Source organism: Dermochelys coriacea, chromosome 1, assembly GCF_009764565.3.
Source record: "Dermochelys coriacea isolate rDerCor1 chromosome 1, rDerCor1.pri.v4, whole genome shotgun sequence".
Taxonomy (NCBI): domain Eukaryota; kingdom Metazoa; phylum Chordata; order Testudines; family Dermochelyidae; genus Dermochelys; species Dermochelys coriacea.
This window is the reverse complement of record NC_050068.2, coordinates 160,275,573-160,301,690: the sequence shown is the minus strand read 5'-3', so window position 1 is coordinate 160,301,690 and position 26,118 is coordinate 160,275,573. Positions and strand designations below refer to the sequence as shown.

The window sequence follows — 26,118 nt, the reverse complement described above, 5'->3', positions numbered from 1 at the left end:
AGGAGGAAAACCTTTCATGGTGACCAGCAAAGTAGGCTTTACTTTCCATTATGAGAGTAGAGCTGGGGCTTTCTCAGTGCTCCTCAACAAAGGGCTAATTCTGTTAGAACACAATTTTCTTAGATCTGCTAGGATTTATCTTCATGGTTGTGATTTAAGGTGTATGCACGGGTATTTTTTTCCCCCTTCTCCAAGTACAAAATAAGAACATTTGCAGACAGTTCCTAACTTTCCTTTTCCTGCCAATCACACTGCAGTGATACTGTTCCTCTGTTACCTGCCAGAGAGAGGGAATGAGGTAGCAAGAGGGAGAGAGACACTCCCACACACAGAGATCAGGGTTTCATTGCTGCATTGATATTTGCTCCCACTCCTAAAGGAGATTATCATTTCTCATCTTGTTTGGGCTCATTTGCATCAGGATCACTCACAGAGAAGAAGTAAAAGACCCTAATCTGCTTCTTGTGATAGAGATTTTAGCTCACTCACTGCAGCTTTCATACAATATGGCTATAAAAGCGGAGGGTGCTCTGCAGAAACGTGAGGTAAGGGGATCTGGATTCTTTTTATTCATATGCATCCATGTTATTTAGTCCCCTAAGAAACTGCAATAGTAGACAACTTTTGGAAGGGAGGGTAACTAACTCTAGCATATAGAACCCTTCTGTCAGGTCTGATCTTGCTTTTGCTGAAGTCAATGAAAACTTGCTTCAGTGAGAGCAGGATCAGGACCGAAATTCAGCTTGCCTTGCTCCAGGGTTTTATTTGTGTCAGGGCTTGCTGGGGCTGAGCCGAGGCACTTCTACTCTTAGCAGTTCTGGAGTCACCATGTCAGTTATGAAAGTAAAAAAAACTGCTTGAACCCTGGGATCTAATTGCTTGAGCCCCAGCAGCTATTCCATTACAAATTAAGCACTGCCTTGCTCCCATAAGTCATACCCCACAAATCAGTGCGCAAATGGACAAAGTATGCAGCATGTGGTCCTGACACAGCACAGAATATCTGCAGATGTTCAAGTATTTTTTAAAATTGTTACATTAGGTGTTTTTAAAGTATTTATAATTCTGTATAAAATTAAGCAAGAAAGATACACATAGTATTTAACATTCAGCGTGAGTATATTGATTGAGAATTCCTAAACTGTTGATAAATAAATAATCTAACTGATAAGAGTGCATATGTGTTGCTCTTAAAAGGTGCCATAGTGGTCTTGGAAATTGTCCTACCTACCCACAGAAGAGGCCATGGCAATGCAGGTTCCCTCACTGCCTCCTCAGTTTGCCTAAAACCTCACCTGGATTGTATGCTTCCAACTATTAAGGCATTTCCCCTCCTCCCTACTTCTATGCAAACAATTTAGTAAACAATCACACAGCCTAATCCTGAAAACACTTATGCACGTAAGCAGTCCCCTTGAAGCTGATGGGGCTACTTACTTTAGTAAGCACCACGAGAGTGATCTTACAGGTTCATGCCCTATGAGTGTATTTGTTAATATTTGCCTGGCACCACTTAGCCATAATGAATAGGTGGAAGTGTTCCTTCCAGGTTGAGGTTTGGCACATTAATGGAGGAGTGAAGAAAGCCTGCATTGCCACTGCCTGCACTGTGCTAAATCTATGGATAGACTGGACAACTTCTAGGATCATTAGCCTTAAAAAGCACCAAACTCCCCTTCTCACACATATATACGATAGTTAAAAGACACAGTTGAAAAAATGTATACTAGAAACCAAAACCCCTCAAAATACTAAAAAACAAACAAGCCAAGAATTGGCATGGAGTGAAAGGGCAGAGAATGGTAGGGGGGTGCTGGTTTGAGGTATCTTACATGGGCATTGAAAGTGGCTAAAATGGGAAAAGAAACCTTCCAAAAGAGGTTCTGATTTAAAAAGAATGCACATGATTGAAAACTTATTGGTTGTTCTTAAATCTTACTGATAGTATCAGAAATTTGATAGAAATATCTGTAACATGTATATCACTAATATGTTCTCTTTTGTTCAAATATATATTTGCAGCTCTATCAATTCTGTGTATCCTTTCTTTTCATCGTTCTTGATATCCATTTAAATAACTCCCAAGTAACAAGAGAAAGCCCCTCATCTTTTTTTAAAAAAAATCATGTTCATGTTTTTCCTCTTTCACTCAAATGACTAATTATAAAAATTCAATACTAGATGTCAGTACAGCTTTCCTTAAGCATTTGTAAATGAGGATGCAATAAATAATTTTTCATGATGAAGCAAGAGCTATTTATAGGGTTGGAAGGATTAGATTTTTAATGGTAAATGTTGTTAAACATCAACTTCATCATAAACATAGAAACTGAAGAAAAATTATTTCCATAGATAATAATCAAAATTTACAGATAGTCATAGAAAGAAAAATGCTGCCTGGGAACTTAAAGAGTTTGATTTAAGGCAAACATTTTGACATATGATGTGGACAGTTTGTGTTTTAGCAGTTATAATACTTTAACTTTTTGAATCTCAACATCTACTGTCATTAAATAAAAACCATGAGGAGTCCTTGTGGCACCTTAGAGACTAACAAATTTATTTGGGCATAAGCTTTCGTGGGCTAAAACCCACTTCATCTGATGCATGGTGTGGAGAATACATTAGGTAGGTATATATATTACAGCACATGAAAAGATGGAAGTTGCCTTCCCCAGTGGGCGGTCAGTGCTAACTAGGTCAATTCAATCATGATAGATGTGGCCCATTCTCAACAGTTGACAAGAAGGTGTGAGTGTCAACAGAGGGAAAATTATTTTTTGTAGTGACCCAGCCACTCCAAGTCTTTATTCAGGCCTAATTTGATGGTGTCAAGTTTGCAAATTAATTCCAGTTCTGCAGTTCATCGTTGAAGTCTGTTTTTGAAGTTTGGTTGAAGAATTGCCACTTTTAAGTCTGTTAAACTTTGTATTATTGTTGAGAAAAAATATGTATATATTTTAGTATGATGTGTGACTTTTTAAAATCAACATACCAAGAAAAATAGTAATGATGAGGTTGATTTTAATTTGATTGGTTTAGATCAGTGGCTCTCAGCCAGGGGTATGTGTACCCCTAGGGGTACGCAGAGGTCTTCCGGGGGAATATCTACATATCTAGATATTTGCCTAGTTTTACAACAGACTACAGAAAAGGTACTAGCGAAGTCAGTACAAACTAAAATTTCATACAGACAATGACTTGTTTATACAGTTCTATATACTACCTCAGCGTTTCTCAATCTGGGGGTTGAAATTTATTTTATAGTCATATGGTAAAAATGAGCAAGTAAGCAATTTTTCAGTAGTAGTGTGCTCTGACACTTTTGTATTTGTATGTCTGATTTTGTAACCAGGTAGTTTTTAAGTGAGATGGAACTTGGGTTACACAAGATAAATCCACATCTTGAAAGGGGTACAGTAGTCTGGAAAGGCTGAGAGATAATCATGCTATCTCTGATTTCATCCTTCCTGAACAGGGTAAGTTTAGTTTCTGAAAGGACAATTTTATTTCCATTTTTAAAAATAAATATACAGCTTGGCGGTGTGTAACTTTCAAGAAGAAATATTTCTAAGCTGTGACTTTTTTTTATCACTTAAATATTACATGGTAGTATTATTAGTATAGAGCACACTTATAAATTTTGTGGATGATACCAAGCTGGAAGGGGTTGCAAGTGCTTTGGAGGATAGGATTAAAATTCAAAATGATCTGGACAAACTGGAGAAATGGTCTGAAGTAAATAGGATGGAATTCAATAAGGACAAATGCAAAGTACTGCACTTAGGAAGGAACAATCAGTTGCACACATACAAAATGGGAAATGACTGCCTAGGAAGGAATACTGCGGGAAGGGATCTGGGGGTCATAGTTGATCACAAGCTAAATATGAGTCAACAGTGTAACACTGTTGCAAAAAAAGCAAACATCATTTTGGGATGTGTTAGCAGGAGTATTGTAAGCAAGACACAAGAAGTAATTCTTCCGCTCTACTCTGCGCTGATTAGGTCTCAACTGGAGTATTGTGCCCAGTTCTGAGAGCCACATTTCAGGAAAGATGTAGACAAATTGGAGAAAGTCCAGAGAAGAGCAACAAAAATGATTAAAGATCTAGAAAACATTACCTATGAGGGAAGACTGAAAAAATTGGGTTTGTTTAGTCTGGAGAAGAGAAGACTGAGAGGGGACATGGTGACAGTTTTCAAGTACATAAAAAGGTTGTTACAAGGAGGAGGGAGAAAAATTGTTTTTCTTAACCTCTGAAGATAGGACAAGAAGCAATGGGCTTAAATTGCAGCAAGGCCGATTTAGGTTGAACATTAGGAAAAACTTCCTAACTGTCAGAGCGGTTAAGCGCTGGAATAAATTGCCTAGGGAGGTTGTGGAATCTCCATCATTGGGGATTTTTAAGAGCAGGTTGGACAAACACCTGTCAGGGATGGTCTAGATCAGTGGTTCTCAAGCTGGTCTGCTGCTCGTTCAGGGAAAGCCCCTGGCGGGCTGGACCAGTTTGTTTACCTGCCGTGTCTGCAGGTTCGGCCGATCGCGGCTCCCACTGGCTGCGGTTTGCTGCTTCAGGCCATTGGGGGCTGCGGGAAGTGGCACGGGCCAAGGGACGCGCTGGCTGCCCTTCCTGCAGCCCCTATTGGCCTCGAGAGGTGAACCGCAGTCAGTGGGAGCCGCGATCGGCCGAACCTGCGGACGCGGCAGGTAAACAAACTGGTCCGGCCCGCCAGGGGCTTTCCCTGAACAAGCAGCGGACTGGCTTTGAGAACCACTGGTCTAGATAATACTTAGTCCAAACTTGAGTGCAGGGAACTGGACTAGATGACCTCTCGAGGTCCCTTCCAGTCCTATGATTCTATGATCTTCCCCCAAGTGTCAATATTTAAAAAAAAATTAAGGACATTTTGATCTTATTTCTTCCTATGTATAAACTTCTACTTTCTCAGTGATGTAGCAATAATTACTACTCATGGGATATCTTCCAAAATATAAACATGTTTAAAAAAAAAAGAAAAGAAAAAGAAAATGTACTAATGGTGGCAATCTTCCTTTAGCCAGGAAGCTGGACTGGAGAAAATTCTGTTGGGTCATGTGGCCATTCTAAAACCTGCTTTACAACAGTCACATTACTGTAAGATTCAAAGTACATGGATCAGCCTTGTAGAGGGAGAGCACAGCCATTGTTATATAATTTCAACTTTGTTTTAAATAGTGGGTTTTTATATATTTACAGTGATATAAACATTTATGACACAGTTTTATCCTTTGTTTGAAAAACAAAACCACACCTGGAAAAAGTACTTGTGTGACACTACACAGAGTAAACACCAGAAGAAGAAACAAGGCTTTTGGTTTGTTCTTACTCTGAAATAAAATCCTCCTTTCCCTTCTCCCCATAACAGTCTTACACTGGTCCCTACTCCTGGGGTTCTGTCCCCTTGCCCTTCTGTCAGGGGCAAAAATCTAAAAAACTTCAGGATACAAAAGCAAGATTAATTTATGCTGTTTAGATTTAGATTTATCTGTGTTGGTTTTGTACTTGTTGGATGCCAGTTTCTGCGATAAAGTGCCTAATTGCCAGACACTATAGAATTTAATTGAAGGCCAAATCCTGTGATGCATGTTCATGATGATAGTAGTGCTTCACTCTGTAAGCAGTCCCAGTGATTGCAATGAGACTGCTGATAGCAGAAGGTGCTATTCAGTATGAATAAAAGTAGCAGAATCAGGCCCTAAATAAGTAGTTTGTTTTGTTTACTTAATTTTTAAAAAATGAGAAGGAAATGGAATACATATTTTTCCTATGTGGACTTTTTAGCCATTCATTTCTCAATATTAAAAATAAACTTTGGCCCATAGATAGTACTTTTCATCAAAAAAACAAAGCATTTTACAGATAGCGAAATTAATACACAGGATGGTTAAGTGAATTATCCAGTGTCACACAACAAACCAGTGGCACAGCCAAGAATAGAATCCAGATCTTCTGACTCACAGAAGATGTGCTAATTAGGTCAACCTACTAAAATGATTTTTGTATCCAACTAGGTGCAGACAAAAAATAACTCACAAAAAGCATAAAATGTCATTGTTTGCTACTGTCAGGGCCTGATCCTTCAAACAGTTACCTGTGTGTAACTTTACACACATGAGTAGTTCCATTGACTTCAAAGGGACTACTTATGTAAGTGTTTAATTTTGACTCTATGTAGCTAGAAAAAGAGAACTATCACTACTAACTTGACTCAAGTCCTTACTGTGTCTCTCTGTATATACTCTATTCCCTGGTCATACCTATGTTCACAGGTGCCGATTTCCTCTGTTCCCAGGGGCTGCTCGACTCCCGCTCTGCAGAAATTTCATGCCTAAATTAATACACAGTTATGAACCTTGTATTGACATTTTGGCTCCATTCAATATATAGTGGATAGAGAAGAACTGGTAGCTCTTGGCCACAATGAAAGTTTTTTGAGTTTTGTCACTTAAGAAAAAAACAAAAGTAGACAGACACTTCTTGTAGTAAATAGTAACACCATTTTAATTCAGATCCTCAGCTAGTGTAAACCAGGATAGCTCTATGGACTTAAACAGAGCAATGCTGATTTACATCAGATGAGGACCTGCCCTTCTGTTTGATATTTAATAACAGACTTCTACTTTTTGTGTCATAAGACTTTTGAGTCTCTTGTTAGTTTTTTGTCTTTTACTACAGCGAGGGGGAAATAAGTTCTCCAAACCACATCAAGGTGATGTAGCTAGCTCATTATGCCATGTTCTCATCTCAGTAACACTGGTGGTGCCAGTCTAAAGTAACTCCACTGAATTCAGTGGCATTACTCCAGATTTGCACTCAGAATAACTGAGCAGAATATTTCTTTAAATTGACATTTTTAGTCTCCTTTTCTCACAAGGACTCCAGACTGTTACTCCTCTCCCTATGACTGGAATATTTTCCCTGATCCTGTATGCCAAGCAACCTTACACCTCTTGTACTGTATAAATAAATGTAATAATTAATAGGGTCTAAAGGAAGGGCTTCCAAGTCTGATGACAGTCTCCAATTTTCCCTTTGGTTTAGCAGAAACTGTTTTCTAGAGGGTCAAGTCCTTTAAATGTATAACTAGAACATTTTAAAGCTGTATTTAAGAGGAAACAATGCCTAGGGCTTTATATGTGGGCGTGCTAAGGTGTCACAGCGCCCTTGTAGGGCACACCAGGCTACTGTGTTTGGGTCCTAACATGTTAGACTTGTGTGCTATTACATTTCTCATGGTCTGGGTAAACAGTGCTCTTTTTTCTTGGCCTCTCTGGAACACTTTCTGGACATAGGCTCTTGATCATGTTACCCCTTCATCAACATGGCCCCAGGACCAGTGCCGACACCACCAGACTTCTCAGTAGCTTAAGCACAACTTTTCCCCAAAGCTCCAACCTTGGGGTTACTCTGGTTTACAGTTCACATCCTTAGGGACACATGATAATTGAACACACAGACTTTGAAAGGGTTCTAAAAACCAATCACACTTTATCTAGCACAAGAAGTATACAGATCTAGACAAAGTAATAAACAGCTACACGCATTGTCTTTGTCTGGAGTGGCTCATGTCTGTGAATGCTGACCTCAGGTAGACTGTCAAAAACAGGGCAGACAGCCCAAGCTGGTGTTGTGTTCTATAATTAGAATTCACCAAGCCAGGGACAAATGTGAACTCCTGGATCACTGTACCAGTCTTACCATGGAGTCACAAAAACAACGAGGAGTCCAGTGGCAACTTAAAAACTAACAGATTTATTTGGGCATAAGCTTTCATGGGTAAAAAACACTCTTCTTCAGATGCATGGAGTGAAAATTACAGATGCAGACATAAATATACTAACACATGAAGAGAAGGAAGTTATCTTACAAGTGGAGAACCAGTGATGACAGGGCCAATTCAATCAGGGTGGATATGGTCCAGTCCCAATAATTGATGAGGAGGTATCAATACCAAGAGAGGGGAAATTGCTTTTGTAGTGAGCCAGCCACTCCCAGTCCCTATTCAAGTCCAAATTAATGGTATTAAATTTGCAAATTAATTGTAGTTCTGCAGTTTCTCTTTGAAGTCTGTTTTTGACTTTTTTTGTTGAAGTATGGCTACTTTTAAATCTGCTATAGAACATCCAGGGAGACTGAAGTGTTCTCCTACTGGTTTTTGTATGTTACCATTTCTGATGTCTGATTCGTGTCCATTTATTTTTTTAAGTAGAGACCGTCCAGTTTGGCCAATGTATATGGTTGAGGAGTATTGCTGGCACATGATGACGTATATTACATTAGTAGATGTGTAGGTGAATGAGCCCCTGATGGTGTGGCTGATGTGGTTAGGTCCTATGATGATGTCCCTTGAATAGATACGGGGACAGAGTTGGCAACGTGGTTCAAAAACCAGTAGGAGAGCACTTGAGTCTCCCTGGACACTCAATAACAGATTTAAAAGTGGCAATTCTTCAATAAAAGAACTTCAAAAACAGACTGCAATGAGAAACTGCAGAACTGGAATTAATTTGCAAACTGGACACCATCAAATTAGGCCTGAATAAAGCCTGGCAGTGGATGGGTCACTACAAAAAGTAATTTCCCTCTGCTGATACTCGCACCTTCTTGTCAACTGTTGGAAATGGGTGACGTCCACCTTGACTGCATTGGCCTCGTTAGCACTACAAAAGTAATCAACTGTTGAGAATAGGCCACTTCCACCTTAATTGAATTGGCCTTGTTACCACTGACCACTCCGCTTGGTAAGGCAACTCCCATCTTTTCATATATATACTGCTTACTGTATTTTTTACTCCATGCATCTGATGAAGTGGGTTCTAGCCCACAACAGCTTATGCCCAAATAAATTTGTTAGTCTCTAAGGTGCTACAAGGACTCCTCATTGTTTTTACTGCTACACCAGTGAGTCTAAGGAAAATGTTTTCAATGGCAAAGAAACAGGTAATGGTCAATACCCTAAAAAGAACACCGTGCAGATAAAGCAATGGAAGTAGCAAAACCCTTTGAAATAACTAAAAACAATGCAATCTCTAGTTCAAACCCATATAGGAAAAGTCCTGTCAGAATCATAGAATCATCATATTAGAAGGGACCGCAAGGGTCATCTAGTCTAACCTCCTTTTAATAGAATTTAATAGAAAATGATGACTTTCCTGTAGAACAGAAAAGATATATTTTCATGTTATAAAATACTAGAGGAGGTTCAAAATAACCTATAGAAAGGAGATAATTTGCTATAAATCTCTCTAGTTTTTTGGAGTAATTTCTGTAGAATCCTACTATTTTATCCCTATTAAATTCTATAGAACTTTTCCATAAGCATATGCACATAACAGGCTGGAAATCTGAATTAGAGGCCGAGGCCCAGATCCATTAAGGTATTTAGGGTCCTAACTTCCATTGAAACCAATAAAAGTTAGGAGCATATGACCTTTGAGTATCTGGGCTTTAGGCCCCAGTCCAGCAGAATGCTTAAATATTTGCTTAATTTTAAGCCTGTATCCCACCAAAGTTATTTACTGATTATCTGTATTACAATAGCAGCTGAAAAGCCCCAGTCTGGATAAGGGTCCCATTTTGTGAGGCATTGTACATACACATAGTAAAAGACAGCCCATGCCCCAAATTACTGGCAATATAAACAGACGAGAGACGAGTGGGCAGGAGGGAGTATTATTACCTCCATTTTACAGATGGGGAATGAAGAGCGAGAGTGACTTGTTTAAGATCTCACAGGAAGTCTTCTGGAGAGCTGAGAAGTGAAGCCATCTCTTCTGAATTCTAGTTCAGTGCCTTAACCACAAGATGCTCCTTTCTCTACTCCTGAGGGCATTCTGTGCCAAAAGCTTAAAAATTCTGCACCAAAAAGTTAAAAATTTGTGCACAATATTTTAAAATTCTGCAATTTTTTTTGTCAATAAATAAATGCAGAGGCTCCAGCACGGCAGTAGGGAGCACAGGCCACTGGCTGCACGAAGGTGGGAGATCACCCTGCACCTCCACACACCCTACCCCTGAGACACGGACTCAGCGGTGAGGCTGCACACGACCCTGACACAGCACAAGGTCTGGGCCTGCTCCAAAAACACCCTGGGGCCCTTCCCCTCTGTGCCAGGCACACCAGGTATGGAGCAGGCAGGCTCAACCAGGCAGAATCCAAGTGTAGAGGGGCTCAGTCTGGGGGGATCCAGGTGTGGGCACAGAGGATTCTGTGTGAATCAGTCTGGGTGCAGGCAGCTCAGTGGGGGGTCTAGTTATGTGGGGAGCTGGATGCACAGAGGCTTGTAAGTGAAGTTCCAGGTGCAGGGGCAATGGGACTCTGCAGGGGCTTCCACATGAAGGTGGTTGGGCTCAGCAGAGGGGTCTTGGTGAGGGGTGTCTGGGTGCTGGAGAATTGGGGCTTGGTGGGGTCAGGGTCTGGGTGCCGCTGGTTGGAGGTCAGTGGCGTCGGGTCTGGCTGTGGGGGCTCAAGGTGGTGTAGGGGGTGGTGCATCAGGGTGGAGGTTTGAGTGCAGGGAGCTCAGTGGGGGTTGGTCTGGGTGCATGGGTGGGAGTCTGGAGGCAGGGGGTTTGGGTGTAGGAAGGCTCCAGATGCAGGGGCTAAGTTCAGTAGGGTGGGGTTTGGGTATGGAGGGCTAGGGGGGTTCTAGATGTACTGGATGAGACTTGGCAAGGGTGTCTGGGTATGGGAGGTCTGGATGCTTGGGGGTTATGTGGATGGGGGAGCAGGTCCCCATTCAGTGACTGCCCCCCCCAGCTGAGGAGCAATGGGGTCAGAAAGCAGGGGAGGATGCTGAGCTTCCTGCAGCTGGGGAAGGTTTTTGGGGGTGGGTTTGACACAGCCCCAGCCATTCCTTGCAGGGGAAGAGGAAGTCCCGCCCTCTCCTGCCGCTAGCCCAGATGGGACTAGCAGCTGATCTTTGATCAGGTTAGGAGCCACTGGCTGGGGTGTCTCCAGCCCCACAATGATTTACCCATCCACCGGCTGCTTCGGGTGCCTGAAACAATGTACCTGTGCAGTTAGGGAGTGGTGCGTGACTGCTCTTGCAGCTTCCTTTTGCTTCCCTCTCAGAAAGTCATTTTTCTGTAGGGAAGCAAAGTAATATGCAGGGGACATGAATTCTACAGACATGCAGTGGCGCAGAATTCCCCCAGGAGTATTTCTCCTGAAGCACCCTTAATATGGTGAAAATATCCTGTTATGACTTGGAAGGAAACCACACTTAACCGTGGTGCACGTGTAACACTGACAGACCCCAGTTGTTGGCGAGCAGGGTTGAACCTGGGATCTCTGGAGCTTTGTGCATGAGCATCTACTGCATGAGCTAAAAGCCACAAGGCCTTTAGCTAAGGCTGTAGTAGACTCATTAATCTCTAAGTGGTCTCGGTGCCACTAGAGGGGACAGAGCACCACATCCAGGAGGTGTGTGGGTTATACATGTAAGGCTGATGGATATGGCTCAGTACTCTGCGTAGGCACATGGGCCTCAGCTGATGTTTAAAAAATATTCACAGTAGTGCAGGTACACAGGCCCATTAAGGACTCTTAGGGGAGTGCATGGCAGAAAGGAGCGAAGCCTGTGTCTTCCATTTTCTGGGCAAAATGCTGTGGACTGGGAGGTTTTACCTATACAAATTCATGGTTTTGAAGAGGCTAAACCTAGACAGCACAGGCTCGCATAGGCAGTCTTTGCAAATGTGTCAGCACAGCAGGGGTAGGGCCAGGCAATCATTCAGAACCCAAAGATCCAGGAGGAAATTCTGTGCATACCTTACACATCTGGGAACATCTTCACAGAGTGATTTCCCCTCCATGGGTCATCTCCCCCAACCTGAACAATGACACGAGGGTCTGCAAGTAGACGCGTCTGAAAAAAATTGGCCAAACCCCTTTTTTTTTAGGTGGAAAATGGCTTTATGTCCAAAATGAAAATCCATTTTGGTCAAATCTGAAAATATATTTTGGTAAAAAAATTTAATTTTTTGAAAACCAAATGTTTTTACTGAAAACTGAAACATTTTGCCAAAAAAGTGTTTTGAAAATGGAATATTTTGGTTTTCCCTTCATAGTTTTAACCTTTTAACTAAAAACTGTCCCACTCCCCCGCAACCAGGAAATTTAGATAAGACAAAGAAAATTTTTCTAAATTTCCTGCAAAAAATAATAGATGTTTTCAACCATCTCTACTTTCAAGAGTCCAATGGCTGGCTCCCCACACTCTGAACAGGCAAATGTCTGTGGTATGAGAAGCCATGGTGAAAGAATTACGGCTGTTCTTTGTGAAAGAAGTTGCACTGTAACTCATAGTGGAGTCCTAGGGGACCATGTTATATGTAGTGGCTGTTCCTTGATGCCCTCTCCCTTCTGGCTAGCCATAGCCCACTAAGCATAAGGAGCAAGTTGTGGCTACATGGAGCAGGGATGCTACCATATAAACAATCTTTCACTTCACTGTGATCCTTCTGATTCCCATGTACCCCATGCAGCAAACTGGTCTATATGCCACTGGTGCATGCATTGAGCAAGACTGAAAATGTATACATTGAGGGGAGCTGGAAGTTTGAGGAATTTCAATACCTGCTTTATGGCACTGAAAGGTAGCAGCAGCTCAGCTGTCAGTGAGGAAGGCAAACAGAACTCTAGCATACTGAACTAAAGATGAGCCAAAACAGTGTGGTTTTGGAAGCCGCCTATTTTAGTATTAAGTATTTTTTAACTTCCAGATTCTCCCTGTTCGCTTGTAAGCAGAAAGGATGGTCTTGTGGTTAAGGCATTGGTCGCAAACTCAGCAAAGGGGGATTCTCTTGCTGGCTCTCCCAGTTTTTCTATGTACATTTGGGTAAACCACAATTTTATAAAGTGCCTGAAAATATTATGTGCCCACAGCTTTAGATATTTAGGCCCCACGCCTGCAACTGCGTCTGTGTGGGCAGATCCCTGCACCTTCATGGAGTCCCACTGGGTTGTGCTGACCCCACAGAGGTGCCTGGATCCATTTGCTGGGAGCAACTTTCAGGATAATGACCAATCTCTCTCTGAGCCTCAATTCCCTGTCTGTATAATTGGGCTAATGATACTTAAAGGATTGTTGTGAGGATAAATCTATTAATATTTGCAACTGCTCAGCTACTACAATGATGAGAAGCATAGAGAAAAACCAGCGTATACACAAAACTGAAAATATTATCACGATAGTCATTCTTGCCTTGCCTCTGGGATTACCAGGGGAATAAAATAAAAACAGGTAAGAGTCGAAGGACTCTGGGTCAGTGAGTAGCAAATGCTTCCACCAAAACTAAATAAGCTTACTGAATTTATCTGGGTAAGAAAATTTAGTGGGGGGGGAGGGGAACTGCAGCTATATGAATGAAAGAACATTGCAAAAGCAAAATATTATTAGAGTGAAAATGCATTCAATTCATATTTTTTTTTGGTTTCTAAGAATTACACCTCTGGTTGCATGCACACAATTTCTTTCAAAAGAATAAAAGAACATTCAACTTCTTAAAATTAGCATGCTGGAATTTAAAGTATATGATGAAGCAAATAAAAATGGTAAGTATCAATTGGACTGAAAACAATTAAAACCAGACATTGCTTTGCTCCAGTAAATGCACCTTTCTAGTTGAGATTCCAATCCATACAGGCAGACTGCTGTGCCAGAGCAGAAACCTTTCAACTCTGGCTGCGTGTGATCATTTGCAGGAAGGGGAACTTAAAGGCCGAAAAACCTGGATAAAGATTAAATGGAGCTAGTGGTTACCATGCTTATATTCAGAACCAGATAGGTTTCCATTCTTGCACTAAGGGCCAGACTGTGATCCCATTATTCACGTTAGTGAGCAGTTACTCCACAGAGACAGTAGCTTCAAAAGTGTGCTAAGAGCCTTACAAACATATTAAAAAAACATATCCCTGAACAGAAGCGCTTACAATCTAAAGACAATTAACAGGCAAATGAAGGGAAGAAGGCATGTGGTGTATTTTTATATATATATATCTGAAAAGTGGATTTGTGTCTAGTAACAATGGAGTTCACTGCAGGCCTCAGACTGGAGATGAACTATAATAAAGCAATAGCCCTGAATCTTGCTTGCCTTATGCATGCGAGAAGTCTCCTTGAAATTAATGGGACCATTCATGTGAGTGAAGTGAGTTGGATTTGGCTCTAAGAACAGTTATTCAGAACTTTAAGGACACTTATGTTAGTGACCATGTTGCTGGCACTGGGCATAACGCTAGATAACTCGGGAGGATGGAAGACCACGAGTGTCTATGAAGCCCTCCTGCTCTAAACCTAGGCAAGCCAAAACTCCTCCATAATAAACCTTCTGCATCCCTGAAGTTATGCAATGGCACACAAACTAACATAATTACACAAAAAAAAGTGCTAGCCTAAACTGGTATCAGCTGGCTGTAAGAGCATGTCTGTGTCTGTAACCAGATACGGAAGGGGATGTTTAGCAATAGCCTCTGTGAGATAGTAACTCGAGTATGACCAAATAAGGAAGGACTTGAACAGTGCAAATAAAATTGGCTGCGCTATGGAACAGGGCAACAGGTGATTGTGTGCATATGCTTATGTAGCTGAGTGAAAAATGTATGATGTAATCTGCATTTGATGTGCAGGATTTGAGACAGTTCAGTCTCCCTGTGCCATATCTGAAGCAAATAAACTCTCTGCTTCTCCACCATGTTGTGATAATTGGCGCGATGCACACCGAGCAACGAACCCCCCCTGTTGCTTGCCTCGGGCACTCGGCAACAGTTTTTGGTGCTCAACGTGGGGCTCGAGGTTGCTATTTAGCCTTGCCCGGACCCCTCCCGGCGGTCGACTGATTGCGGCGACAACCGATGCCCAGCGCGCACCGGTGAGTTCATCGGGGGCCTGGGAGGAGACGCGATTTGATCGACCATGGAGGGCACAACGGTGCAATGCGTTCATATAGTGGAGAAGCGACTGTGGGCGATGGTGTGGAACCGGACCCTTGGATAAGGTAGGAACAGTCCAATGGTCTGGACTTTCCCTGTTAAGACCTGGGGACGTCCAGTGTCGTTCGGGAACATGAGACAGGGACAGAGTATCACAGGCAGGGCGCAGTGCACACCCCTGGAATGCATTCTAGCAAACTGGAAAGTATTTGGGTCGGATCCGATGACTAAAAGCAAATTAAGAAGGTTCTGTACAGTAGACTGGCCTCAATATCAACTAGAGGACCAGGAAAGGTGGCCACCTGGAGGGTCAGTTAATTATAACACGATCCTCCAATTACTCCTGTTTTGTCAGTGAACGGGTAAATGGAATAAGAAAAGGAGTACTTGTGGCACCTTAGAGACTAACAAATTTATTTGAGCATAAGCTTTTGTGAGCTACAGCTCACTTCATTGGATGCATTTGGTGGAAAATACAGTGGGGAGATTTATATACACACCCAGAGAACATGAAACAATGGGTTTTATCATACACATTGTAAGGAGATAGCGATCACTTAAGATGAGCCATCACCAGCAGCGGGGGGGGGGGGGAGGAAAACCTTTCATGGTGACAAGCAAGGTAGGCCATTTCCAGCAGTTAACAAGAACATCTGAGGAATGGTGGGGGGGAGGGGGGAAATAATATGGGGAAATAGTTTTACTTTATGTAATGACTCATCCATTCCCAGACTCTATTCAAGCCTAAGTTAATTGTATCCAGTTTGCAAATTAATTCCAATTCAGCAGTCTCTCATTGGAGTCCGTTTTTGATTTTTTTTTGTTGAAGGATAGCCACTCTCAGGTCTGTAATCGAGTGACCGGAGAGATTGAAGTATTCTCCGACTGTTTTTGAATGTTATAATTCTTGACATCTGATTTGTGTCCATTTATTCGTTTACATAGAGACTGTCCAGTTTGACCAATGTACATGGCAGAGGGGCATTGCTGGCACATGATGGCATATATCACATTGGTAGATGCGCAGGTGAACGAGCCTCTGATAGTGTGGCTGATGTGATTAGGCCCTATGATGGTGTCCCCTGAATAGATATGTGGACAGAGTTGGCAACGGGCTTTGCTGCAAGGATAGGTTCCTGGGTTAGTGGTTCTGTTGTGTGGTGTGTGGTTGCTGGTGAGTATTTTCTTCAGGTTGGGGGGCTGTCTGTAAGCAAGGACTGGCTTGTCTCCCAAGATCTGTGAGAGTGATGGGTCGTCCTTCAGGATAGGTTGTAGATCCTTGATGATGCGTTGGAAAGATTTTAGTTGGGGGCTGAAGGTAATGGCTAGTGGCGTTCTGTTTTTTTCTTTTTTGGGCCTGTCCTGTAGTAGGTGACTTCTGGGTACTCTTCTGGCTCTGTCAATCTGTTTCTTCACTTCAGCAAGTGGGTATTGTAGTTGTAAGAATGCATAATAGAGATCTTGTAGGTGTTTGTCTCTGTCTGAGGTAAATCTGTATGCACAATCATTTATGGCTTTACGAAATAGAACAGATATTTCACAAAGGTGTAATTTGACTCCAACAGGATCGGTAGTAAGTAATGTTAGTCCCCAGACCTCCTCTACAGTTGTAATGGCAGATTTGGTGTCCCCTTCGGCCCCAACGCCCCCACCATATAAAGACAGTGTGCCTCAGGCTCCAGAGATTGCCCCCTTGGCGGGATTCTATCCTTTGATTACCGAGACCATTGTGGCCCGCCCAAGAGCGGAAGGGCGCCAGGCCTCTACCATGCAGGTTTACACCCATGTGCCTTTTAATCTGGTAGATTTAGCAGCCTTTAAGGCACAGGCTGGGGAATTCTCAACGAACCCAAGCCAGTTTATTTCAGTCTTTGAGGGGTGTCCAGCTAGCTACAAGCTGGATTGGGATGACTGTAATATCCTCCTGAGGACCTTGTTGTCTGAGGTGGAGCGGAATCAGGTTATGTCTAAGGCAAGGGAGGAGGTACAGCGGAGGCACGAAAGGGACCCAACTAACGTCCCTGACGCCGCAGAGATGGTCCCCCTGGTAGATCCCAGGTGGAACCCAAATGACCACTTGGACTACACCCGTCTCACCTCCTAAGAGGAGTTACTTTTGCATGGACTCCGACACTCGGCTGTCCGACACAATTGGGCAAAACTGTATGAAATAATACAAGAGCCAAAAGAAAGTCTGGTCGCCTTTTTACAGCGCATTCGGGATGCCATTTGGCAAAATACTAACACAAACCCCGATGACCAGGCAACCGAGGCAATTATAAAGGGTATTTTTACTAGCCAGGCAGCCCCCAACATTAAGAGAAAGTTGCAGAAAAAGGAAGACGTAATAGGCATGACCATGGCACAAATTTTAGAGACCGCAAACTGAGCTTATAGTCTGAGAGAGGGAGAAAAAGCAAGTTAGAATGATGGTGGCGGTGGTACAGGCCGGCACAAAGGGAAGGCCACGAGGTGGTGGAAGTGGATGGGGAGGAAAGGGCCGTGGACGCGGACGATCGGGCCCGCAGGAGAGACGACTGGGTCGCAACCAGCATGCCTTATGCCGGCAGGAAGGACACTGGAAAAATGAATGCCCAGTGAAGGAATGGGGCATGATGGCGGCAGAGGAACAGGAATAGGGGTGCCAGGGGAGACGGACCACCCTGCCCCCGGAACCCTGAGTAAAGATGCGGGTGGGAAGTTCGGAAATAGATTTTTTTTTAGTGGACTCTGGAGCGGCACGAACTGCTGTAAACCGACCCCTTCAGTTGCCAGTGGCAGATTCCCTTACCATGGTGGGCGCCAGAGGCAAAGGTGCCCAGTGTATACCCCAGCGGAATGCGCCTTGGGAAACAGGACTATATCCCACAAGCTACTTTACCTCCCCGAGTGCCCAACGCCTCTGCTGGGACGGGATCTGCTTTGTCTCCTAGGTGCCACCCTGCATTTTACTCAAGACGAAGTAACCCTTACCTTACCCCCCGAGAATGCATGGATCATGACCCTTGCACCTGAGCCCTCAGTTATGCAAGCCCCAGAATGGAGCCAATGGGAGGACCAGGTGTACCCCCTAGTGTGGGCAGCAGGGGTCCCAGGGAAGGCCACCCATCAAACGGCCATTAATGTTCAGCTCATGCCTAGGGAAAGGCCCGATGCAAGTCAAACAGTATCCAATCAAGAGCGAAGCCAGAGAAGGTCTGCAGGAGACTATAGATCGGTTCCTAAAGTACAGCATCCTTCGAGAATGCCAGTCAGCCTGGAACACTCCCATTCTGCCCGTACAAAAGCCTAATGGCACGAAGTGACTGGTGCAGGACTTAAGGGCGGTTAATGAACGGGTTAAGACTCTTCACCCTCTTGTCCCGAACCCGTATACACTATTGGCTTCTATAGGGGGACAGTATACCCATTTTTCGGTCCTCAATCTGAAAGACGCTTTCTTTACCATTCCAGTTGACACCCCATCTCAGGAAATCTTCTCCTTCAAATGGGAGGACCAAAGGAGGGTTAAAAAGCAACTTTGCTGGACAATGTTGGCCCAGGGATTTAAAAATCCCCCCACCCTCTTTGGCCAGGCTCTGGCCAGGGACCTGGAGGAGTTGGACAATAAGGAGGAGGCCCTTCTTCTGCAATATGTAGATGACTTATTAATTGCCACTGTGGGTCTAACCCCTTGCCTTAAAGCCACCGTGAGCCTCCTAAACTTTGTTGGACTCCGAGGATATCGGGTAGCACGGAGTAAGGCTCAAATCGCCCTCCTAGAAGTACGTACCTAGGGTTCCACATACAGCAAGGGGAGTGCCAGCTTTCAAACGAAAGAAAGGAAGCTATATGCCAAGTTCCTACCTCAAGTAATCGTAAACAGCTTAGGGCATTTCTGGGTATGGCGGGCTTTTGCAGGATATGGATCCCAGAGTTTGGACTATGGGCTAAACTGTTGTACGACTGCGTTAAGGGAACGGATCATGACCCCTTTCATTGGTCCCCAGAAGACGACAAGGCATTTAAAATTTTAAAAAGAAAGCTGATGGAAGCTCCAGCCCTGGGTCTGCCGGATCTCTCTAAGCCATTTCAATTGTACATACATGAACGGAAAGGGGTAGCCCTGGGAGTGCTAACCCAATTGTTGGGGACCTGGAAATGTCCCGTGGCTTATTTTTCCAAACAACTTGATCAAGTTGCAAAGGGGTGGCCGGCATGTTTACGGGCAGTCGCGGCCACTGTCCTAGTACTTGAGGAAGCCGAGAAGCTAGCCTTGATGGGGGTCGTGCAAGTGTATACTCCCCATATGGTCTGGGCCCTACTGGAAGCTAAGGGTGGTCTCTGGCTCACCCAGGCTCGGATAGCTCGGTATTAGGCTAAGCTTTTAGAAAACCCCGAAGTCACCCTGCAGCCCTGCTCCTCCCTTAACCCAGCCACCCTTTTTCCAGAAATAGAGGAACAGGAATACGACTGTTTGGATATCATAGATGTCCAATACTCCAGCCGCCTAGACTTAAGGAACCGACCACTCCCAAATGCGGATTATGAGTGGTACACTGATGGTAGCAGTACTATGATAGATGGGCAAAGGAGGGTGGGTTATGCTGTCATGACCCTCCATAGTACCGTGGAAGCTGAGGGTTTGCCCGCCGGGACCTCTGCCCAGATTGCCGAACTAGTAGACCTGACCTGTGCGCTCGAACTGTCAAAAGGAAAACGGGTCAATGTTTTTACCGATTCAAAATATGCTTTTGGAGTGCTGCATGCTCATGCTGGCCTATGGAAGCAAAGGGGAATGCTGACAGCCCAAGGCTCCCCAGTCAAGCATGGGCCCCAAATTCTCTGGCTCCTAGAAGCCGTACAACTCCCCTCGGAAGTGGTGGTGGTGCACTGTAAAGCCCATCAAAGGGAAGATCAAGATGTGGCCAGGGGCAATGCCCGGGTGAACAGAGAAGCCAAGTATGCCGCCACCCTGAAACCACCAAAAACTGAGAATGCCCATATTCATGCCCTTATCCCATCAGTAGGGGAGCTTCTGACCCCTCAGTATTCTGGCGAAGACAGAAAACTGGCTGATAAACTCGGTCTCCAGGAAAAGGAGGGATGGCTCCATTCCCCGGAAGGGAAGATCCTCCTACCGAAGGGCTTGATCCGGCCAGTACTGCAGAAACTGCACGAGACCACTCACGCCGGCAGAGAAGCTCTTATCCAGTTAATGAGTAAATACTTTTTGACTTATGGACTCCGACCCCTGGCTATCCAGGTACAAGCCGACTGTTTTGTCTGCCAAAAGAATAACCCTCGACCAGGACATGCAGTACCACCAGCTACCCTGGAACCCACTCCGGGCCCCGGACTGGTTTGGCAAATAGATTTTACTGAGCTTCCCTGGACCCAAGCGTTCAAATATCTCCTCGTCTTTGATGGATCGATTCAGCGGATGGCCCGAAGCCTTCCGAAGCCGTAATTGCACTGCCAAAACAGTGGCCCTCAAGTTTGTTAAGGAGATCATTCCTCGCTTCGGGCTTCCCCAGTGGATGGAATCTGACAACGAGACGCACTTCATGTCAAAAATCATTCAAAACATATCTAATGCCCTACAGATCCCCTGGAAGCTCCATACCTCCTGGAGACTGCAAGCCAGTGGCGTAGTGGAGCATATGAATCAGACCCTCAAGTGACTCCTCTCGAAAGTTTGCCAGGAAGCCTCTCTACGATGGCCCGATGCTTTGCCCCTCGTTCTGCTCCGCGCCCGCGCTCTCCCAAAGGGCAGATTAGGGCTTAGTCCCTTCGAAATTATGTTTGGAAGGGCATGGCCTATGAACGGGACACCGGTTCTGGCAGGGGAGTGGGAAATAGGGTACAGCTTCTTGTCTCAGTACATGTGCTTTCTGTCTTCTCTCCACAGGTATACCAAAGACTTACAGCCTCTCCCATTGGCTGCACCTGTCCACTCCTTGCAGCCAGGCGACTCCGTGCTTGTTCATATCTGGAAAGACGAGCCTCTCCAAGAGAAGTGGAAGGGACCCCACACTGTCCTGCTGGTTTCCCACACAGTGGCAAAGGTTGAGGGACACAAAAACTGGATCCACCACTCTCGCCTGAAGGCTGTGCCACTCCTCCGTCAACGGGACGGTGGACCATCCAGCCCATCAACACTTCGCCTGCCGACAATCTTGGACTCAAGTTATTGTTTAAGAGGCACTAAGGGGGTTGAAGGGGTCTACTTGTAGCATATCCGCCCCATCCGGCTACGCTCTGTCCCCTGGGGCCTCCTTTGCCTTAAACAAGAAGCCACCGCTAACCATACCTGGTTTGCTGGAAACAGTACCTGTCAATTTTATCCCTCCCCTTCGGGTAGCAGTCCAACTCCTTAGCGCTTAATCAATTTTTGTCCACAGAATATGAGAAAACTCAGTCAAAAGCTTGTTGAGTGTTCTCAAAGGAGGGAGTTGTTGATGGCACTGGGCATAACGCTAGGTAACTCGGGAGGATGGAAGACCACGAGTGTCTATGAAGCCCTCCTGCTCTAAACCTAGGCAAGCCAAAACTCCTCCATAGTAAACCTTCTGCATCCCTGAGGTTATGCAATGGCAAACAAACTAACATAATTACACAAAAAAAAGTGCTAGCCTAAACTGGTATCAGCCGGCTGTAAGAGCATGTCTGTGTCTATAACCAGATACAGAAGGGGATGTTTAGCAATAGCCTCTGTGAGATAGTAACTCGAGTATGACCAAATAAGGAAGGACTTGAACAATGCAAATATAATTGGCTGCGCTATGGAACAGGGCAACAGGAGATTGGGTGCATATGCTTATGTAGCTGAGTGAAAAATAGGTATAAATTGTATGATGTTATCTGCATTTGGTGTGCAGGATTTGAGACAGTTCAATCTCCCTGTGCCATATCTGAAGCTTCAAATAAACTCTCTGCTTCTTCACCCCATTGTCATAATTGGCGCGAAGCACACCGAGCAACGAACCCCCCTGTTGCTTGCCTCGGGCACTCTGTGCTGGCAACAACCAAGATATTTTCATGGTATTCCAAGAACCTGAATCGGAGTAAAAGAAGGACATTGAAGTGGTTTTGGACATTCTACATGGAGCAATCCCAGAGGATTAAGTTCCCAAGGAACCTGCGGCTCTGAAGAATATAAACTTGCCTTTGAATGTATGCCAACATGTATGTTTTTAATTCCTTGCATGGGCAAAAGCCCAACACTTTAATTTTAGAAGATCAAGCTAATTTCCCTATCAAAAGTACATGGGGGGGAAAAAGAGAGAGAGTAGTCTCTGTAGTACCATTTTTTTTCTCTTCCCCATGTTCTAGGAAAGAACCTCTTGGTGGCTCTTCAGGAATCCAGAGCTGAAAATAACTGCTAGAGAATTGCACTATCTAAGGTCATAAGAAGAAATAACTCTATATACTCTTCTCTCTGCCCTCTTTTCCCTCGCAGCTGTTCTAAAATTTTATTTTGTGACTGCAATTTTCAAAGGATACTGGCGACACACGTTTGTATGTATGTAAATAATTCAATTATAATTGTCTCTAGGAGTTAAACTATGAATATAGAAGTGTTTTATTTTCCCATCACTAAGACTTTGTGGCTTTTCTGGCTTGTTCCATCTAAGATTTGTACTGAGTGGATAAGAGTGATTAAGAGATCATCAAAGAATATTCTTTGGTTACAAGCATGAATTATTTTGTTTAACTTTTTTTTAATTACATCTTTCCTCCAAAAAGAGGAGTAAAATTCAAAGCCCTCCTTTTTTGTGTTTTAATTATTTGAACCAACACAGAACTGTACAAAAGAGAGAAACACAATTCAACGTATCTGGTGTTTCTTTTCAAAATGGCCACCAAGACCTCAACACTGTTCCCCAGGGGACCCCAGAAAGGGAGGAAAGCATAGGAGCAATTTCTGAATCGATATGCAGCTCCCATTATAAATGGCTGAGTGGAGATAAGGAGAGACTAGTGGTCTAGTTTAGCCTTCTAAGTGACCCATGCTTGCGAACTCAGAGCATGGTCACCTGTCAAAAAATGAATGGAGAAATAAGGTATAAAGCTATTACTACTGTCCTCTCCCATCAGGTCTGTGGTAACCTCCTGCCTGCTTCCTACAATCAGTGTTGTAGAGTTCTCTCTTTAGGGATGCATTCTTGGAGCACTAGCTGGTGGGAGAGTTCCTGGCAGTGTAGTTCTGATAGTCATATTCCTATGTCATGTTGGAGGCAAAGAGCCTGTGATGGGTCTGGCGTATCTGCATGAATGCCCTTGACATCAGTGGGTCTTCCTGTGTTGATCTTGTTGGGAGAAAGGCTAAACTCTGCTGAGTCCCACAGAAGGGAGAACACCCTTAAATCCCCAAACAATAGCACAGAGTTTGGTATACAAAGGAGCAAAATTATTTTCCAATGTACCATTTGTTTTTGTTTCTTTCAGATGGCTTCGAAGAGGTTCAAAATTATTTTGTTTTTAATTGTAGTATTGGCCTCTGCTTGTTTGTATTTGATTGAAATCAGTATATTCTGTCAAAAGAAGGAAGAGGCCACGTCAGTGACTTTTATAACAGAGAGTGGAAACTTTTTGCAGTTGCCAGATATAGACTGCAGTAGGACTCCTCCGTTCCTGGTACTCCTTGTGACATCATCACATGGCCAGAATAAAGCTAGGATGGCTATCCGTGAAACATGGGGGAAACACAGACTAGTTGCTGGCAACCTCATCCTGACATATTTTCTTCTGGGAACCACCATGAACCAAAATGATCAAACTGGTATTATTGCTGAAAGTCAGAAATACAGAGACATTATCCAGAAGGACTTTATAGATGTGTATTACAATTTGACTTTAAAGACAATGATGGGAATTGAATGGGTTCACAAATTTTGTCATCAAACCAGGTTTGTGATGAAAACTGACACAGATATGTTTGTCAATATCTTTTACCTGACTGAACTTCTTTTAAGAAAAAACAGAAACACTAGATTCTTCACAGGCTTTTTAAAGATGAATGACTTCCCAATAAGAAAGATATATAGTAAATGGTATGTGAGTAAAGATGAATATCCAGGACACACGTATCCTCCATTTTGTTCAGGGACTGGTTATGTTTTCTCCACCGATGTTGCCAGTCAGATTTATAATATTTCAGAAAGTGTCCCTTTTATTAAACTGGAGGATGTTTTCATAGGACTGTGTCTTGCTAAACTAAAAATCAGCCTGGAGGAACTTCATTCAGAACAGACATTCTTTTCAGAGAAGGTTGAGTTCTCTCTTTGTCGCTTCAAGAAAATTGTGACATGCCATTATGTGAAACCTCATGAACTGCTGATCTATTGGAATGCACTGGAGAGCTCAATGGATGAAAAATGCCCAGATGTCTGAAATAGCTGAGCTAACAAAAAGTGACACAAAAAAGCACAGGACTAGCCTTTAGTAGGGTTACCACCTGGCCAGTAGTTTTTTTATGGATTTGCCAGTTGCCAGAAAAATAATTTAATCTGCCTTTTTTTTTTTACATGGGTCTAAAGATTTGAATTATTATCACCACATTACACTAGGATATCTAATGTTAAAATTTTCTGTGTCCAGCTAAAGATGCTGCAGTGTTCCCACTTCTGCAGATTAAGTAAGAAAATGATATTATCAATCTTATCTATATGTGTATCTCTCTAGATACTGTAAGTGACTACTGGGGGCAGGATTTGCAGGGGTCTTGTAGGGGTGGGAGTGGTGCCCGGTTTTTTTTTTTTTTTTTTGCATTTCAAAGGTGGTAAAGCTAGTCTTTAGTCAGGCAAAACTTGGCCACTGAAGTCAGGCTGGGGACTTGTACAGTCAAAAAGACACAGATAAATATTTTAATCTCTTGTCCCTCTGCAAATTTGCTGTTAATTATTTGCAAACACTGGACTTCCTTGCAAAGCAAAAGACAACAAAAGCTCTTTGTCTCCGCACTGACACTTACAGTAATGTCAGCAGAAGGCTGGGAATATTTACATATCATTTGATTCTCTCTATCCTTTTTTCTGTTTCCCTAACATTAAAAGTTTACAGTCCAAAGTCCATTCCCTGACAGATTATAACAAGGTTAGGCCACACTCCTGTAATGAGCTCTGTGTGAGCAGACACATGCATCTGCATGAAACCCTTTTCCCTGCTGAAGTTGATGGGGCTTTGCACAGGTGTACAGATCTACCTATTCAGAGCCTGTTGCAGGAGCAAAAAGAAAAGGAGTACTTGTGGCACCTTAGAGACTAACAAATTTATTAGAGCATAAGCTTTCGTGAGCTACAGCTCACTGCATCGGATGCATTTGGTGGAAAAAACCTGCAGGAGCAGGGTCTTAAGTACCATAGGTTAACTTCTGAGCCTTTATGATCACTGCATTAGTTTTCTATTATACATTTCACATTTAAAATTATGCATACAAGGTTTAATCCAATGGAAAGAAAAAATCAGTAGTGCTGACAGAATACTGGAGTTGGTAAATAAATAATGTATTTCAATATGCTATATTCCCCCTTCAATACAAAGGGTATTTTTAAATGCAGAGGAATTAGTAAATACTGCAAAATTCTAAACTCAAACATCACATTTCCCTTTCTGCTGGGATTGTCAAAGGGGCTGAAGAGAATGAGGTGCCACCATCATGTTAATGGGATTTGGGCACCTGACTCCATTAGTCTCTTTTGAAAACCCCAGCCTCAATTGTTATGATTATACTCAGGCCATATATGTAAAAGCTGAATGAACAAAAGGGCTATTTGTAGATAGTGTATTTGATGTAACAAAATGTGATTGTTTTAAATATGAGTCTATTCTCCCCTTGAATTTGCACATGCAACTTTTTTAAGGCTGATATAAAAAGTATGACACTCCTTACATTATTTGCATAGAACATATAAATATCAAATTAACAAAACTTGATGTATGATACTATTTTAATAAAAGATTGCTATTAAAGCTTTTTGTCTGTCTGGTTGTCTTCTACTTGAGAGTGCAACTAATGCTTTGAAATTCATTTTTCTAAAAGGGTTATTTTTTTAAAAAACAAAGAGTCATATCTTTCCTTCTCTAAAATATCTTGGGGGAGAGGTCCTCTAATAGAAGGGTTCTCAAACATTTTCTTTCTGAGCCCCCCAGCTCCCAACAT

General features: G+C 43.2%; 2 protein-coding genes and 1 long non-coding RNA gene across 6 annotated transcripts in view; all 3 read left to right on the top strand.

The window, feature by feature from the left end:
- The window catches only part of IGSF5 (immunoglobulin superfamily member 5), a 110,242-nt gene that overhangs the window by 7,922 nt on the left and 76,202 nt on the right, over nucleotides 1–26,118 (top strand). For 3 of the 4 annotated variants that reach the window (XM_043507156.1, XM_043507155.1, XM_043507150.1), the window contains exon 1: nucleotides 3,356–3,479. The exons of the other annotated variant lie outside the window; for it this stretch is intronic. In XM_043507156.1, coding sequence (XP_043363091.1) covers nucleotides 3,447–3,479 — 33 coding nt within the window. In that variant the 5' untranslated portion in view covers nucleotides 3,356–3,446. Of the gene's footprint in view, nucleotides 1–3,355; nucleotides 3,480–26,118 lie in introns of those variants that run through there. 4 annotated transcript variants of the gene reach the window in all.
- B3GALT5 (beta-1,3-galactosyltransferase 5) lies at nucleotides 294–25,941 on the top strand. The gene is made up of 2 exons (XM_043507157.1): nucleotides 294–545; nucleotides 23,406–25,941. Exons 1-2 carry the CDS (start codon nucleotides 507–509, stop codon nucleotides 24,348–24,350), a joined length of 984 nt encoding a protein of 327 aa, XP_043363092.1. The 5' UTR covers nucleotides 294–506; the 3' UTR covers nucleotides 24,351–25,941.
- Nucleotides 14,762–21,155, top strand: LOC122458560. The gene is made up of 2 exons (XR_006278606.1): nucleotides 14,762–15,040; nucleotides 20,866–21,155. It is a non-coding gene; the product is annotated as an uncharacterized LOC122458560 (long non-coding RNA).

Coding starts and splice junctions, on each gene's coding strand:
- B3GALT5 (XM_043507157.1), top strand. CDS start 507: ATGGCTATAAAAGCGGAGGGTGCTCTGCAGAAACGTGAG. Junction 546..23,405: donor GTGCTCTGCAGAAACGTGAG/GTAAGGGGATCT, acceptor TGTTTCTTTCAG/ATGGCTTCGAAGAGGTTCAA.